The 18,566-nt window shown below is 37.7% G+C and overlaps 1 protein-coding gene across 3 annotated transcripts in view; it reads left to right on the top strand.

The window, feature by feature from the left end:
- The window catches only part of SLC16A9 (solute carrier family 16 member 9), a 73,282-nt gene that overhangs the window by 27,818 nt on the left and 26,898 nt on the right, over positions 1-18,566 (top strand). For 2 of the 3 annotated variants that reach the window (XM_066243217.1, XM_066243218.1), the window contains exons 2-3: positions 5,321-5,420; positions 5,712-5,943. In XM_066243217.1, the coding sequence (XP_066099314.1) occupies positions 5,748-5,943 (196 nt within the window). In that variant the 5' untranslated portion in view covers positions 5,321-5,420; positions 5,712-5,747. The remainder of the gene's footprint in view (positions 1-5,320; positions 5,421-5,711; positions 5,944-18,566) is intronic. The other variant, XM_066243219.1, reaches the window with a different exon arrangement.

Genomic DNA, 18,566 nt, shown 5'->3' with positions numbered 1-18,566 from the left:
AGTTAACATACAGAATGAAATGAAGGCTGGAGAAACTAGGCTTGGGTAACCATAGGGACTCAAGGTAGAAGGAACTAACAAAAGGTCTCTTCAATGCACTATTATTGGGATCAATAAGCTCCAACTATTTTTCTTTTATTATAAATATATAGAGCATTTCATCAAGATTCGGGGTCCTAGAAGAGAGCTCCTACTGGCCTTGCTTAGGTCAGGTACCACTCTATAGTTCAAGATCAAGGAACCTTGATTAATAGTCCCACCAACTGTTTACCCATATGGAAAACCCAATTCTCCAAAGGAAACTGATACCATTACAAAAGGGAGGAAATGGAAACTAATCTACTTGTGAAATCACCTTACAGAATATAGAATATCAGAGAAATATAGCAAGGGAGAGACATTTGAGGAATAGAGAAAACTGCAGGAGAAAGGTATTATCCTGACAGAAAATAATAAATCACAAAATATTATTTTTACCATGTTCTATTGATACTACGTGTACCCTAAACTGTGAAACAATTGAATGTCAGAAGCTGTTAGCCAACTCTTTATAAAAACTTGTCTTTCTAGCCAAAGCTGATACACATGGGAGCTTTGTATTTCAAAGGTTTGTTCTCCCAACTATTTACTGTGAGAAGAATTTATCTGGCTCCTGTCCTATGTGTCGAAATGTCACCCAAGGCAAGGCAAGGAAAAGGTATTTGGTGTATAAAGGCATTTCTGTCTACATAGGTCTGAAATCTGGACAGGAAGTTACTCTTCCTCACCTTTTCACTCTCCCCGCTCCGGATTATATTGACTTTTTCATGATTCTGGGTTTGTTTGTTTTTTCTTTGCCTATGTAAATGTGTACTTTTCCAAATGTGCTGTAACTTGAAGATTTAAATGAAGGAGAATCTCATATGCATTGTTTTTTTACATAACCTGTTTGTCTCAATAGATGTTTGGCTGTTGCTATTATATAATATCTAGTTTAGGAAATAGTCTTAATTTTCTTTAAAAGGGATTCTGAACAAAAATCGCAAAATATGCCTGACCTGTGGTGGTGCAATGGATCAAGTGTCGACCTGGAACGCTGAGGTCGCTGGTTCAAAATCCTGGACTTGCCTGGTCAGGGCACATATGGGAGTTGATGCTTCCTCCTCCTACCCCCCTTTTCTCTCTCTCTCTTTCTTGCTCTCCCCTCTCTAAAACTGAATAAAGTCTTTAAAAAAAGATTATAAATTTTTAATTTAAAAATTGCAAGATACTAAATTCATGAGAAGGACCAGAATTATATTGTTTACTTTTATAATTGTTTAAGTATTAGAGAGAGTAAATGTCCAATGAAGAGACATAAAAAATTACTTCAAAGGATTTTAACATTTGGAAATTTGGAGTATTCTGTCTGCTAACACAATTGTGTGTCTGAGGGACTAGATTTTGACTCTACAGTTTTGTGTACAAATTGTAACATTGGTTAGATTTCAATTATTGATACTGAAATATTAAATATTAAAATATTTATTAAATATTCAAGTTACTTATGCAAAGGCCTGTGGCAGGTGGAAACATGATTTTTGCTCAGTGCTCTAAATGTCAAAGCGAAGGTATTTACTGAAGCTTAGGAAAATTGATGGGTGTAACTAGGACTCTTTTAGGTAGCCAAATGTCTCACCATCTCATTAGGGATGTGCATGAATGGATGGATAATCTTAATGCCTTTAATAATCTGATTAAACCACAGCCAACGCAATGGCTTGGCAAAATCTTTGAGCAAAGAAGACGCTGTTGAACTTAATTATAAACCTGGCATGGTAAAGAGACACAGGAGGCAAAGAATAAGTGGGGAACCCCACTGGGAGCAGGAAGGTCAGGACTTGGACTTTTAAATACGTTGCCAAGTATACTGTCTCAGAACTTAGACATGAAGAAACATTCTCAAAAATTTTAAAAATATTATTTTAACACCAAAGCATAGTAAAACTTAAAAGCAAAAAGACAAATTACACTTATTAATTTAAAAATTTCCCAAGTATACTGACATAATCAAAATAGTATATTAACCAAGGAAGATTTAACCCAATAACTCAAGGATAGTTTAATAGTTGAAAATACGAATTTTATTACATTGAAAGTTATATGGAGAAAATCACAATTTTCTCCTGGTGTACTGGAAATGCATTTGATAAAATGTGATAGCATTCTTTATAACACTCTAAAATATAAAAATGTAATGCTCTCTTAACTTTGTGAAATAAACCTATCTAAGCCTCAGAGGCAGCACCATGGCATTTGAAGGTATTCCCACTAAAGTTAGGAGCTAGACAAAGATGTACACTGTCATTATTTAACATTATTCTGAGTGTCATGTTCAATGCAAAGGCAAAAAAGGAAAGTGGGAGTGTAAAAGTTCAAAATGAGGTAAAACTTTCAATTTGAAGATGATTATATAACTATATTATATTGTATATTGTATATACCTAAGAGAATCATCCAAAGATCTACTTCAAATAAGAGACTTCAGTAAGGTAGTGGGGTCCAAACTTAACATACAGACATAAAAAAGAAATAACCCCAATATAATGTTAGAAAAAAAAAAAAAATAGCTAGAGATAAACTAAAAAGAAATACTGGGGAAAACTTTAAGCACTAAGAACACAAAAGAAGATGAATAATAGGAAAGAAACTCCATGTTCTTAGCTAGACTCAACATCTTAAAAGTATTACCTTAAAAAATAAAATGTATTACCTTTCCTTACACAATGTATAAATTTAATTCAGTCCTCATGAAAACACCATCAGATTTTTTAGAGCCAATCTGATTCTGAAATTTATATAAAAAAATAACCCGATCAGACAGTGGCACAGAGATAGAGCATCAGACTGGGACACTGAGGACCCAGATTCAAAACCCTGAGGTTGCCCGCTTGAGTGCGGGCTCACCAAATTGAGTGCAGGGTTGTGGCTTGAGCATGAGATCATAGATATGACCCCACGGTCACTGACTTGAGCCCAAAGCATGCTAGCTTGAGTAAGTGGTCAGTGGTCCAGCTCCCTGCCCACCATCATCAAGCACGAATGAGAAAGCCATCAATGAACAACTAAGGTGCTGCAACAAAGAGTTGATGCTTCTCTCTCTCTCCCTTCCTGTATATCCCTGTCTCTCTCTCTCTCTGTCTCTCTCAAAAACAAAAAAGTAAATAAACAAGAAAAGCTGTTGGGCAAGTGAGTTTGTAAGATTTGTATTTTTGAGTTTGCTCAGTTTTATTGTTAAAAAATGGTGCTGGGCAGCCACGTGTGTGCTTGCCCTCAGAGCAGGAAAGTTGATTGCAGATTGTGAATTGCAGTCCTTCTTGAGAGGGGCCATTATTTTGCTAATGTTTGCTGGGTCTTTGTGGACCCCAACCAGTTTTGCAGGATGGAGAGAAAATGCAGAGTGTTGAAGAAGAAAGCCAGTTTTGCAGAGAGAGAGAAGGTATGCTTTTGGGGAACCAGAGCTGAGGAGCTTTGTAAGCTCCTCTGAGACTGGTGGAGCCTTTGATTCTAGGAGGAACCGGAGAAGATTCTCCTGGTTGTGGAACCAGAGAATGCATCAGGGCTTTGGGAGCCCTGAATGAAAGGGAAGTGTTTCCTTGTGTGTTTGCTCCTCTGCCAGTGCAAGACTTTAAATAAAGGAATGGCCCACCATTTTTTGGCTCCACTGTTTCTTTACTGTCTGCCCGAATCCAATGAGAACTTGCATGGCCACGATGATGGTGGCCCCTGCCATACAAACAAACAAACAAAAATCTGAAAAGCTATGCAATGATGGAGAGAGAGAGAAGAAATTTAGCCCCACTAGAACTTACATTTAAAAGACTTTTTAAAAGACTTTATAATTAAACTAATGTGGTAATGGTGAGTGAATAGATAGATCAATGGAACAGACCAGAAAGTCCAGAAGTGTACCCGCATATACCCAAGAATTAGACAGAAATTACAAATTGCATTTCACTTATGAAATAACACACAACATTCAGAGAATTCACATTAAAACTATAATAAACTACTCTTTTAAAGCCAACAAATTAACAAAAATCTAAAATTTTTAACAATACACCCAAAATCTCTAGAGTTATTATAGATTGATTAAATCACTTGAAGCTGATTTGGTAACGCTAATTATAATTACAAATGTACATACCTTTTGACTCAGCAATTTCTTTTTTTTGGGTGTTACCTAACAGATATGTATATATGCAAGAAAGCTACATGTACATATAAGGTTATTTACTGCAGCAGTGTTTTTTATCGTTCACCATGGAGGACTGGCTCAGGAGTTCAGGGAACACTGTATGTTGGGACACAATGCAGCACAAAGAGGAGAATAAGAAAGGTCACTATTGGTTGACATGAAGGGTCTTCAAGATATTTGTCAAGTGAAATATTTTAAAAATGTTTAGTAATTAAGAAAAGATATTTGTCAAGTATAAAAAAGGCATGACATTCAAATATATATAACAGGCTTTTTTGTGTAAAATAATAGAGGAAATCTATTTTTGAGTTACTTATGTATGCATAAGTTCTATTAGGATATAAAAGAAACAAAAGCATTGATTACCCATGGAATATATGGGAGTTAGACAGGAAATAGGTAGATGAAACTGTATACTTTTATTTTTTTTAGTTTTGAACCATGTGCATTTTTTGCCTATTTAATAAGTAAATAAGTGTATAGTCATATGGTGATGTACTATGTGTAAAGAACATATATGCATGTGCGTATATACATAAAGAATACATTATTTGTAAGGAATATATATATATATATTTATATATAAAAGAATAAAAGACTACCTAAAGAGTAAGGATGCTCTCTAGGATTGGTAGGGGAAAATCTCTAAATGTGTTTAACGACTAAAACAAGGTATGGAATGCAATATACAGTATTGTTTTTGTCAAAAAAGAGGGAAATCTAAGGCAATTAGCTTGTTTTGTTCATACATACATACATAAAGAGCTCAGGAAGGACAAGCAAGTTTGTGAACATTGTTATGTTCTGTGAGTTCTCCAAATCCCCTTCAACAAGGAAAGAGTTCTCTCTCCAGCTGATGAAAGGGCCGCCGACCTAAGGCCTTCAGCTGACAGCCCCTATGGGGACGGCTTGCCTCTACTGAGGAAAGCCACCTCACCTAGAGTCATGTGTGCCCCTCTCCTGGATGGTCTTGATCCAGGGAGCGATCAGCATGGCCCGGCTCCCAAGTGGGACAACTCGAAAGGGTCATCCCAGTTTTAGAAATTTCCTCCCTCCATGCCGCATGTCTGTTTACCTTCTTCTGCTGTCTTTTCCCTTTCATAGGAAGAGAATACTTCCAATAAATCTTCTTGTTGCTAAGAGTCTGCTTCCTGGGGAACCCAAAGTGTAACAGGAAACCAAAATCAGTGATTTCGGTGGCTGGGTAAGGCTGAGGATGTGGTGGATGGGGGTAAGATTGGAAAAGGGACTTTTCGCTCTGTGCCTTTTTATAATTAAAAACAAATTTCTGAGCCACATGAATGTATTGCTTATTTAAATCATAAATTCAAAAATTTAAAGTTAACTTGAAATGCCATTGATATTTTATGCTTTTCCATACATATTTTTTGAAAACATCTTTTATGTTCTAATTTAGAAGAAATTTTTAAATCCAAAATATTGTGTCCCAGTACACTCTAAATATGCTCTTCTCGTCTGTTTGTTTTTGTTTAAGACCTCCAGAGAAACACCTCCTTGCTCTCACTTTACAATGGAAAAGAAAACGTCACCAGATGGCGGATGGGGCTGGGTGATTGTCCTTGTTTCCTTCTTTACTCAGTTTCTGTGTTATGGATCCCCGGTAGCAGTTGGAGTCTTGTACATCGAATGGCTGGATGCCTTTGGTGAAGGAAAAGGAAAAACAGCCTGGGTTGGATCCCTGGCAAGTGGAGTTGGCTTGCTTGCAAGTAAGTGGGTAAATTTATGTTCCTCCTCACTTATTAATCATTTGCTGTATCATGAACACCAAGCAAGCCATAGTATAGGCTATTTGTTTTTCAAGTATAACACATATTTTCTTACCTTTATTGAGGTTATAGAACCATTCTTTCACTGTAATGAATTTGTGTGAAAACACAGAAATCCCATGAGATATTTGTTCACTAATTTCTCTATTCACTTATTTTCTACTATGTGATAGGCAGTGTGCTAGATGCTGAATATGACAAGATGAATAGTAAACGCATCCTTTCTGACCTTAAGAGACTCACAGTCTAGGGAGAAACACACTTCCATGAGTAAAATAATACAGGGAAATCAAGGCAGTGACTCAAGTATGTCCAATGAATGCTGGAGACCAAAGGACCAAATGATATGCAGCAGTCCTATAAGAAATTTTTATGTGATTCATAATTATGCCTCTCCAATTTAGATACATTGTGGTCAAATCACACAACTACATGTGTGTCACCTTTCTAAGAAAAAGTTTAGATGGCAAAGAGTAGTCCCATCTCACAATGATCATGCTATTAAGGATTTTAATATAGTGTTATGTATAAGATATATGTAATATATTTTGTGTGACCTTCATGTGATGTCTCCAAAAGTAATATTCTTGATAAATGTTTCTGTCTTATGTGATAGTGATTCCTATCATCTTTACAGAGAACAACAAAAAGGTTTTTATTTTCCTTTTAAAACTTAAAGTCATATGACACTTCAATTTCTCAAATAATAGTTTAAACTCTGCAGTGATGTTTAGCGATGGTCACTCTTAAGTTTGTTGGCATGACTTACTTATAGGTGTGCTAAAATGGTGATCTAGGTTGGCTTATTAGCCCAGAGTTTCTTCCTGTGTGCTCTAAACTTGTCATGGTTTGTTAAACAAATCATAAGCTCTGTTCCTATGAGAAATATAAGGATATTGAATGTGGAAATTTCTAAGGTATTTTTCAGCTCTAAAGTAGTTTCAGGAAAACCAAATACATTAGCCACTCATTTTTTAAATTTTTGTCTTTCCTGAATCCTAGAGAGCTCTTCTTAAAACAAAATAAAACAGTTGCTTCCAATTGAAGTTAAATTAAAACCAAGACTTAATCCTAATGACTATATAGAGTGAGTGATAAGATGGTTACTAGATTTATTGTGATGATCACTTTGTAAGTTATGTAAATATGGAATCACTATGTTGTACACCTGAAACTAATATAATATTGCATGTCATCTATAATTAAAAATAAAGTAAAAAAATACATCCAACTGAAAACTAAAACCGAAACAAGACTTGAAAAACAATGCTGTATCATCTGGCTGTGTTAGATGAGATAACTAAACATGACCAAACAAATGGAAATGACACTATTGTAATGAACTCAAGGAAACAGTAAAAGTTTGGCCAACATTTGTTTGAAAGGGTTGTGACCACCCTGAATGCACACAATCTCATCTGAATTTTTCAAAATGTGGTTTGTAAACCTGCAAAGTACAAGTGGATTATAACTGATATGTTAATAAAAGGGGGTCAAAGTATTGATTTTGAGAAAATGATCTAATGTAAAGGGGAGAGGATTTTTAAATGTTCTTCAATTAGTCACCTTTTCTATTAGCAAATAATAAGTTAAACAGAAATATAATTGCCTTGGTGGTCAGAGCTGAGTCTGAGACTCTGAAAACTGAACTGCCACTCATACTTTCTCTCAGTTCACTCTGTCTCAAGGGCCGGGAGCATTACCCTTTACTTGTAGGCAATATCAGCGGCATAATTTGCAGTCCTCAGTGCAAAATGAAAATGCAGAGCCCCTTGTTTAAAAAAAAAAGAATTCAAGACAGTAACAGCAGAAGAGTAAATCAAGTGTGTGGCCCTACTAAGAGCTAAGCCCTGTGCAGCTGCATTGGTTGCAAGCCCATTAAGTCAGCCTTGCTTGAGGTGGAGATATAGAGTATCCCACTGAAGTTTAGAGCAGATAACAAGAATGGGGGGAGAAGTGCTGGTCTTAAACCAGAGACTAATTCCAGTCCTGGCTCAACCACTGTTTAGCTGAGGGACTTTGTGCAAGTCACATAGCTTTCCTGTCATCGGCTAGATGAGGAAGTGCTTGAACCAACTAATCAAAATTTTTGAAGATGAGCCTAGATTGAGAACACCAAAGGGTTCACGAATAAGGAAATGGTGGGAGGGAAATGATGGCTGAAAAGTTACCACTCATGGATGTGTGTGTGGACACTTGGTTGGTGTCCACCCAACATATGTGATGTTGGCTTCCCTCGGCGCTTCATAGCATAATTTAAAGGCCAAATCCTAAAAACTATGGTAATGGAGTATTAGGAAGAGGTGTCTACAAGTGTGTGAACCACATTAATCCTTGACTGTGTTGATAACTTTGTTCTTCAGAGAAACAAACAGATCACTACCTTGGAAATAGGGAAAGTATATCTCATGTTGGTGACTCAAGTGCTTGTGAGTGTTTCTTAATCAGGGGGATTAATTAGAATAATCTGTACAAAAGCTTAGCATATAATTGTCGGATTTGAACCTTAGGCATTCTAAGTGAGTCAATGTTCAATGAGACCCAGATATGTGAATTTTTAAAAAGCCCCAGAAGTGATTTTCAACTGGGAATGACTGGTTTAAGCCCTCTCTATTTAGATTTTAATTTGTGCTTCTTGACAATTTCTTCATGTATGATTTACTTATTTATAAAGGGAACTCTTGTATGTTTCTGCATGGCTGTGACACTGCTTATGCCATGTAAGTCATGAAAAATAGTGTCCAATGGTTCTGGTTCTGGTGGGGCTTTAGTGAAAAACACACATAAATGGGCATCTTTGCATCTTTTTTTTTTTCTTTTTTAATTCTTAGAAGCTGGAAATGGGGAGAGACAGTCAGACAGACTCCCACATGCGCCTGACCGGGATCCACCCAGCACGCCCACCAGGGGCGACGCTCTGCCCACCATGGGGCGATGCTCTGCCCCTCTGGGGCATCGCTCCGCCGCGACCAGAGCCACTCTAGCACCTGGGGCAGAGGCCAAGGAGCCATCCCCAGCGCCTGGGCCATCTTTTGCTCCAATGGAGCCTTGGCTGCGGGAGGGGAAGAGAGAGACAGAGAGGAAGGAGGGGGGGTGGAGAAGCAAATGGGCGCCTCTCCTATGTGCCCTGGCCGGGAATCGAACCCAGGTCCCCTGCACGCCAGGCCGATGCTCTACCACTGAGCCAACTGGCCAGGGCTCTTTTCATCTTTTTGAATAAGATAATTTATACATATGTATGCATATATATTTTAGATAAAAATATGGGATTTACATGTATATGTAAAATATATACATTTGCTCTTAAATTCAGGTATATGTGTACATTACTTGAGCTTGTCTAAAAAGCCAATTTTTTGTAGGACATGGGCCCAGGAATCTTCTTTCCACTAGTTGCCCCAATGAGTCTGATCCAGGCAGGCCATATCATATCTGAGAAAAATGAGTTATTTTCTTTCCTCAGTTTTGTCCAGAGAAGGCATGGTAGGTGTCATCTTTGACTAGTTCTGTGACATGACTGCTGGAACTTTATAATTAAGCAAGGCCTGGCAGAGTAAATACAATGGTCAAGCAAATTATCATTCCTATTTTTCAGGTACTTGTCCCTTAAGGTTGCTAAGTGCCACTTTGCGCACCTGTCTCAATCCAACCGCTTTCACCTACTTGATCTTAGTTGATCCTAAAGGCAATGTACCAAGACGGACATGATTGTCCTCAAGGTTTAGTGACCTACCCAATCTGAAGCCCGTTCTCTTAGAGGAAGTGGTACCTGAGTTACCATTTTTCTAACCTGTTAAGTCTGGTTTCTTTGTCTTTAAATTGGAGATCATAACAGCACCTACCTTCTATGGTTGTTGTATAGAACAGTTGAGATGGTGCTTGGCATATGGTAAATGCTCAACAAGTATTGGTTATTAGAGAACCAGTACAATCCACAAATAAAATTACTTTCCTATGTAGTTTCAAGGAATCTACAAAAAAAAGAGATCTCCTCGGGATGAAAGACGAAGAAAGGGGATGGGCAGGAGGGAGAGTTGGAACTTTGTCAAGATTATGTCTAAGCATGTAGAATTTAAAGGCCATCACTTGTTTCTGACAAACCTAGATTTGGATAGTAGCTCAAGGTGGCATATTAGAACTACAAAAAGACATGCAATTCTTTACATTCTTCATAATCTTAATCCTTTCTCTTTGAAACCAATAATTATGGAGAAAATACTTCTTCCTCTGGCCTGAATTATTTGTTTGTGCTGATGACCTGGGAAGGTGGAAAGCTGAGTATTAAGGAGCCTACCTCTCTGGGTTATATACTGAGAATAAGCCTACCATTATTATACTGCTCACAAAAATTAGGGGATATTTCAAAATGATTATGAAGTGATAAAAAAAGAGGCATTTGATTTTTTTAATTAAACAAGAACATCAGAAAAGCAAACAACAAGTCAAAGAAAGTTATTTGATTATGCAAATGAGACACAAAACCAACTTTTATTTCATTGGTGAAAATGCACTACACAAAAGGCTGAAAGTAGTGGAGTATCTGCACGTTCCCCGATTCCCTAATTTCTGTGAGCAGTGAGTCTCCTCTCCTCTTTGGTAATGATGCCAAAATAGAGGACATCAGTTGTGCTTTTAAGGAATTTGTCATCTCAGGAAAGAAACAGAAAAAAAAGTTACTGATAATTTGAGAATCCCAAATACCAAGGCGAATGACAAGCACAGGATAATCTTTGGAGTTGTATAAAGATAAGTGGACCACATAAGAGGGTGGGCTGTGTAAGGTGGACTGTCATGGAGAGGGCAGGCCATTCAGAGTCCTTGTCTGCAAAGGCCTGCACTGCAGCAGCTGCATTCTGGTAGAGTAAATTTATCTGGAGGAGAGATTGTTATTATTGGGAAGTGTGATGGTCAGTGTCAACTTGGCTAGGCTACATTCTCCAGTTAGTCAAATACCAAAGTAGGTGTTGCTGTGATGGTATTTTTTAGGGGTACTCAAACTCCATAATCAGTTGACTTTAAGAAGGGACAGTTATTCTAGATAATCTGGGTGGAGCTGATTCAATCTGTTGGAAGGCCTTAAGAAAAGACATGAGCTTTTAAAGAAGAAGAAACTCTGCCCTTGGACTGGAGCTTCAGCCTGTGCCAAAAAGTTCTGACCTGCCCTTTCTGACTCTGCACTGTGGATGCTATATTTACCTTGCCAGATCCCACAATTTCATAAGCCAGTTCCTTGCCATAAATCTCTTCATATATGTATGTCTTCTTTTGGTTCTGTTTCTTGGCTGAAACCTGAATGATGCAGAAGGAATGAAAGGTAACTGAACTTGATCAAGAAGGGTGGGACCATTTTTCAGACAACAGAGATGCTGAAATAGCAGGAAGATCTTTTGTTTCTCTATAGGACCTCATATTACTAATGAGTCAATAAATCTATCCCTAGATTAATCTAGTGAGTCAATATGGCCAGTGGACTTGCTGAATGAGTCATGATTATTGGCAGAGGTGGGTGTGATCATATCTATAGATTTTATGCCCGATCACTGTTACCTCTTTTAAGCAGGACTGAGATTCTGCCTTCTACAAGGATTTTGTTTACAGTGGCCAGTCCACAGTTTGCTAGGCAGTTCCAGAATTTGTGAGAACAATGACAGGTTTAAGTTAAGCTTTTCTCCATCTCTGTATAGTATTGTTAAGCCAACCAACAAGCAAAGCAGTCAATACTAAACAAGAATTAAAGATTTGAGTGGGTGCAGATCCTTAGTACTTTTCTCTTCCTCAGGGAGATGAATTTAACATTCCTGGTGTCCAGAAGACCCAGATTTGAAACCCCAAAGTCGCTGGTGTGAGCATGGGTTCTTCTGGCTTGAGTGTGGGCTCCCAGCTTGCGCGTGGGGTTGTTGGCTTGAGCATGGGGTTGCTGGCATGAGCATGGGATCATAGACATGACCCCATGGTCACTGGCTTCAAGCCCAAAGGTTGCTGGCTTGAGCAAGAGGTCACTTATTCTGCTGTAGCCCCAGTCAAGGCACATATGAGAAAGCAATCAATGAACATCTAAGGTGCTACAACAAAAAATTGATGCTTCTCATCTCTCTCCCTTCCTGTCTGTCTGTTCCTATCTGCACCTGTCCCTCTCTCTGACTCTCTCTCTGTCAAAAATAAATTAAAAAATAAACATTGCTGGTCTCAGCAGGATAAGAAATGAAGAACTTGCCCTTTTTTTGGACTTCCTGAATAATAGGTGGAGGAGGATTAGGAACCTCATGGGCCTAGTCTACTATACTAGGAATTCCTTGTTCTGTGAGAATTTTTTTTTCTCTTTTTTTTTCTTTTTTTTTTTTTCTTTTTGTATTTTTCTGAAGCTGGAAATGGGGAGAGACAGACAGACAGACTCCCGCATGCACCCGACTGGGATCCACCTGGCACGCCCACCAGGGGCAACGCTCTGCCCACCAGGGGGCGATGCTCTGCCCCTCCGGGGCGTCGCTCTGCCGCAACCAGAGCCACTCTAGCGCCTGGGGCAGAGGCCAAGGAGCCATCCCCAGCGCCCGGGCCATCTTTGCTCCAATGGAGCCTTGGCTGTGGGAGGGGAAGAGAGAGACAGAGAGGAAGGAGGGGGTGGGGGTGGAGAAGCAAATGGGCGCGTCTCCTATGTGCCCTGGCCGGGAATCGAACCCGGGTCCCCCGCACGCCAGGCCGACGCTCTACTGCTGAGCCAACCGGTCAGGGCCCTTGTTCTGTGAGAATTTTATTTCTCACTATACTATCAGTCTAGTTATGGGTTCAGTGCAGCAGTCCTGGCCATCCTACCACATTTGGGACTCTGGCACCAGTGTTTGAAAGAGTCAGGCATGGAAGTCAATTTATTTCCTGAAGGAAATAATTTATTCTCCAAAGTTATCTAATAGTAATTACAAATTGGAAAACCACATTAGAGTTTTGTTCCCTCCATGAGGATGTATTTTCTCCCCTTTTGTTGACATAACCATACTTCATGGCCCAGTTCAAAGGCTCAGTACCTTGGCTCATTGTGATCTTCCTTTCTTGAAATCTGAAAACACATGATCTGGACCTTTGTTTTGGTCTTACTGCTCATGGAATTAGGCTTGTTATGTGTTTGTCTTCTGATGTAAGTCCTGGATTAGACAAAGGATGTCAGGTTATCCTGTACACTAATAATAAACAATCAGAACAAATGAAAAAATATCCCATTTACAATTGCATCAAAAAGAATAAAATGCCTATAAACAAGCTTAGCCAATGAGGGGGAAGACCTCTACTCTGAAAACTATAAGACATTGAAGAAATTGAAGAGGCCACAGATAAATGGAAGATCATATCATGCTCACAGATAGGAAGGATTAATGTTAAAATGACCATACTACTCAAAGCAATTTACAGATCCGATGCAATTCCTATCAAACCACCAATGTTATTCATCTCAGAACTACAACAAATAACCCTAAAGTTTATAGGGAACCATAAAAAGACTCTAAATAGCTAAAGCAATCTTGAAAAAGAACAAAGTTGGAGGTATCATGCACTCTGATCTCAAACTATACTACAAAGTCACAATAATCAAAATAGTATAATACTGGCACAAAAACAGATATATAGATCAATGGAACAGAATAGTGAGCCCAGAAATAAATCCTTATATATATGGTTAACTAATCTGTAACAGAGGAGGTAAAAATATACACTTGAGAAATGACAGTCTCTTCAACAAATGGTGTTGGGAAACCTTGACAGGTACGCGCAAAAATAATAACAAAAAAACAAAAACAAAACACCAACAAAAAAAACTGGACCACTCTTTTACATCATATACAAAAATAAACTCAGAATGTGTTAAAGTATTAAATGTATGGTTTGAAACTGTAAAACTCCTACATAAAATAGGAAGTAAACTATTTAATATCAATCAGGATGAAACCGAAATCTTTTTGGACATGTCTCTTTCATCAAGGGAAGCAAAAGAAAAAAATAAACAAATGGAACTACATCAAACTAAAAATCTTATACACAGTGAAGGAAACCTTCAACAAAACAAAAGGCAACCTTACTGGCTGGGATAATATATTCACAAATTATATATATCTGATAAGGGATTGATAGCCAAAATTTATAAGAAACTCATACAACTCAGTAACAAAAAAATAAACAATCTCATCAAAAAATGGGTAGAAGAAGCCCTGGCCGGCTGGCTCAGTGGGAGAGCATTGGCCCAGCATGTGGAAGTCCTGGGTTTGATTCCCGGCCAGAGCACACAGGAGAAGTGCCCATCTGTTTCTCCAACCTTCCCCCCTCTCCTTCCTCTCTATCTCTCTCTTCCTCTTCCCTCACAGCCAAGGCTCCATTGGAGCAAAGTTGACCTGGGAGCTGAGGATAGCTCCATGGTCTCTGCCTCACGTGCTGGAATGGCTGCAGTTGCAACAAAGCAATGCCCCAGATGGGCAGAGCATCACCTCCTGGTGGGCTTGCTGGGTGGATGCTGGTCGGGCACATATGGGAGTCTGTCTCTCTGCCTTTCTGCTTCTCACTTCAGAAAAAATAAAAAATAAAATAATTGGGCAGAAGACATGAAAAGTCATTTCTCTGAAGAACATATACATATGGCCAACAGACATATGAAAAGTTGCTCAATATCATTAATCATCAGGAACATGCCAGTTAAAACCACAATGAGATACCACCTCATACTAGTCAGAATGGCTACTATCAAATAGTCAACAAATAACAAGTATTGACAAGGATGGAGAACCCTTGTGCACGTTGGTAGGACTACAAACTGGTGCAATCAGTGTGAAAAACAGTATGGTGATTCCTCAAAAACTAAAAATAGATATGTCATATAACCCAGAAATTCCACTTTAGGATATTTATCCAAAAAAATTGAAAACAGTAATTTGAAAAGATCTATGCACCCCAATGTTCATTGTAGTGTTATTTACAATAGCCAAGATATGGAAGAAATCCAGGTGTCCACTGATAGATGAATGGATAAAGAATATGTGAGAGATATATACATATATATACTGCTCACAATAATTACGGGATATTTCAAAATGACTATCAAGCAAAAAAAAAAGAAGCATTTGATTTTTTTTATTAAACAAGAACATCAGAAAAGCAAATGACAAGTCAAAGAAAGTTGTTTAATTATGCAAATGAGATGCAAAACCAACTTTTATTTCATTGGTGAAAATGCACTACACAAAAGACTGAAAGTACTGGAGTATTTGCGCTTTCCCTGACCCTCTAATTTTTGTGAGCAGTACACACACACACACACACACAAGGTCTACTGGAAAGTTCTGTCCGTTTCTATCACAACAAGTTTTGACACGTGAGCACATATTTATTTGGTGCATGTGTGCTTCTCTATTTTTATCACTTAGTGTATACATACTGACGTAGCAAATTAACTAAAACAAAGTTGATTCACGTTAGTCTTGTGTGTGAAGCGATAGTGTACCCATGGCTACTGATAAAGTTCATTTACGCCACTGTAATTTTTACGAATTTCAACAAGGAAGAAATGCTACAGAAGCATGTCTTTCGCATCCACTATATCCCCCGGACTTAGCACCCTCCGACTATCACTTGTTTTTGTCCTCACAAAATTTTTTGAAGGGCAAAAAATTCAATAATGAAGAAGATATCAAACAAGCACTGGTTCAATTTTTTGCATCAAAAGATAAAACATTTTTCAAAAATGGGATATACAAATTGCCCTCACGCTGGCAAGAAATCATTAATAATAATGGCAATTATATTATTTAATAAAGTTTATTGATGGTAAGAAAAATTTATATTTTGTTTTATTCCAATAATGGACAGAACTTTCCGGTAGACCTTATATATATATATACACACACACATATATATGTATATATATGTATACACACACACTAATATAACCAATATAAACTAATATAACCAATATAAGATTGCTTACCAACTACATATAAATAAAAATAACATTTAAAAATGTCAGATTTTCTCTAAGTAAGCACAGGGGCAGTGTGAAAGTAGAGAATTTTTAAAGAACAGTTTTCATCTGTCAATGAATTTTAATTGATTTTTTGCTAAAGCTTTTTTTTCTCCCAAGATTTGTATATTAGGCAGAAATGATTTAAGAATCTATTACATAATTGATAATAAATTATATATTTATAAAACTGGAGTTGATTGTAAATGCTATGAAGATTATTTTCTTACATCCCCAACCCCAGCTTCCCAATCTCTGGATTTCCTTATGTTATTAATAACATGCATTAAAGGAGCATAGATTTGAAGTCCTACTTTGAGGATGAAAATGGAAACTTTTCAAGTATGCCAGCAATAATCTGTGTTTCAATTGCATTGTGGTGCTAAATTTGTAAACATTGACTTTCAGTGTCAATGCAGTTTGGTAAATAACAGAATAAGGTCGTGCCTTTATGGTGTTCAGGCAACCATTTATAAGATTTGAATCTTAAAGTCATTTCCGTCTTTGAAGTATCTACATATTTTGCATTGGGTATACAGACAGCTCAACTGTTAGAAAAGTTTGGTATTTCAAATGGGTTTTCCTTGTAAAACACTGGCACAGGATATTTCCTTGTGCTTGTCATATACCTCTATCAGTATTTATACAATAAATACATATTCTTCTGTACTGGCTTACACCAGAGAGGACGTCAGAGGGCAGGGACCAGTTCATGACCAGGGAGGAATGTGAGGAAGCCACAGGCATTGAGAGCTATGTGTTATCTTAGTCATAGTGGTCTTAAATGCGCACTACAGACATTCTCTGACACAGTGGTTCCCTTTATCTGTGATAAATGTGTTCCTATACTCCCTCCCACTGGTTGCCTGAAACCACGGTTAGTATTGAACCCTGTATATATGATACTATGTTTTTTTTTCTATATATCCATACCTATGATAAAGTTTAATTTATAAATTAGGCACAGTAAAAAATAATAATAAAATAGAGCAATTGTAACAATATACTGTAATAAAAGTTATGTGAATGACTTTGGGCCATTATTAAGAAACAAGGGTTAGTGTTCAGGTATTGCCATACTGAGACAGTCTGCAAACCAAAAGGATGATTAAATAACTAATTGACCAATAGCATATGCAGCATGAACATGCTGGACAAAAGGTACTTCAGCTCCTGGGTGGGACAAAGTAGGATGGCAAGAGATTTCAGTATGTTACTGTAAAACTTATGACATTTTTATTTCTGGAATTTTCCATTTAATGTTCTAATGACTGAAACTGTGGAAAGGGAAACCATGGATAAGGGCGACTACTGTAATTGGCAAGAATGCTGGGCTTGGGGTTATTGGATTCTGGTTGTATCACTTACTAACAATGAGACTATGGGTAGATTACATCACTTCTTCATTTGAACTTTCTTAAAACATTTTTTTTAATTGAAGTAAAAGATAGACATAGAAAAGTGTATCTATCATAAGAGCATAGCTCAATAAAATTTTCACAAACCAAATACATCCATGAAATGAGCACATTTACATCAAGAACAGAACTCTAGCAGTGCCCTGAAAGTTGAGCTGTCCTCCCTTCTGGTTATAACTCCATAACCCCTACCAAAGATAACCACTATTCTGACTTCTAATTGTAGATTAGTCCGTCTTTTGGGGGGTAATTCCAATTTTGTAATTGGAATCACACAATGTGTACTTTTTGTGTCTATATTGCTGTGTGTGGTTGTAAGTCCTTCTTTTTCATTGCCATACTCCATTTTTCATATTCCATTGTATGAATATCCCAGAATTTACTTACACATTCTACTGCTGATGAACATCTGGGTTTCTGGGCTCTGGCTATTATAGTTCTGCTATAAGCATTTATGTATATAACTTTTGATGTTGGTGTTTCTATTGGGTGTATCTATTGGTTTCTATTTGATATATACATAGAGGTGTACCTTCTGGATTACACAGTATACTGTGTTCAGCTTTAGGAGATCATGTCAGCAGTTTATAAAAGTTCTGCTTGTTCTACATCCTTACTAACATTTACATTACTAACATTGTCTGTCATTAGCCATTTTAAAAATTAGAGATAATAATTCTTTACCTTCTTGTTGGAAGGTTGTTGTCAACTCAATTAAGATCTACTTTTCTTTGCTTCCAAATCCTGAGCTCTTTCTTCTACCGTGGGCTTGGACGTCGTCTCTGAGTTTCAGTTTCCTTCCATGTAAATGAGACTATTGGACTGAATAACCCTTAAAATCCTTTTACTTCTAATATGCTAAGCTCTGTAGTTGTGTTTTGCAGGTACAGTGCAAGTGGAACAGAATGTCACTAGCATTTAAATGCTATGACATGGGAAGTTGCTCACTTATGCATAGAACAGGTCCAGGTAATGGTCAATTTTGTTTGTGAGTCAACAGTGAGCTTCCTTTCCCAGATTCCAGGTTATACATAAAATGTAGGTCAGTGGTACAGACAGACCCATACTTGAACAGGTAGGGTGCTTTTCCAGCTGGCCCCACATGACAGAATATTCTCTAGTGAGGAGCCACTGAGCCACTTCACCCGCAG

The sequence above is a fragment of the Saccopteryx bilineata genome, chromosome 9 (assembly GCF_036850765.1).
Source record: "Saccopteryx bilineata isolate mSacBil1 chromosome 9, mSacBil1_pri_phased_curated, whole genome shotgun sequence".
In the NCBI taxonomy this organism is placed as follows: Eukaryota; Metazoa; Chordata; class Mammalia; order Chiroptera; family Emballonuridae; genus Saccopteryx; species Saccopteryx bilineata.
The sequence above is the reverse complement of the archived record's forward strand: the minus strand, read 5'-3'. Positions and strand labels throughout refer to the sequence as shown.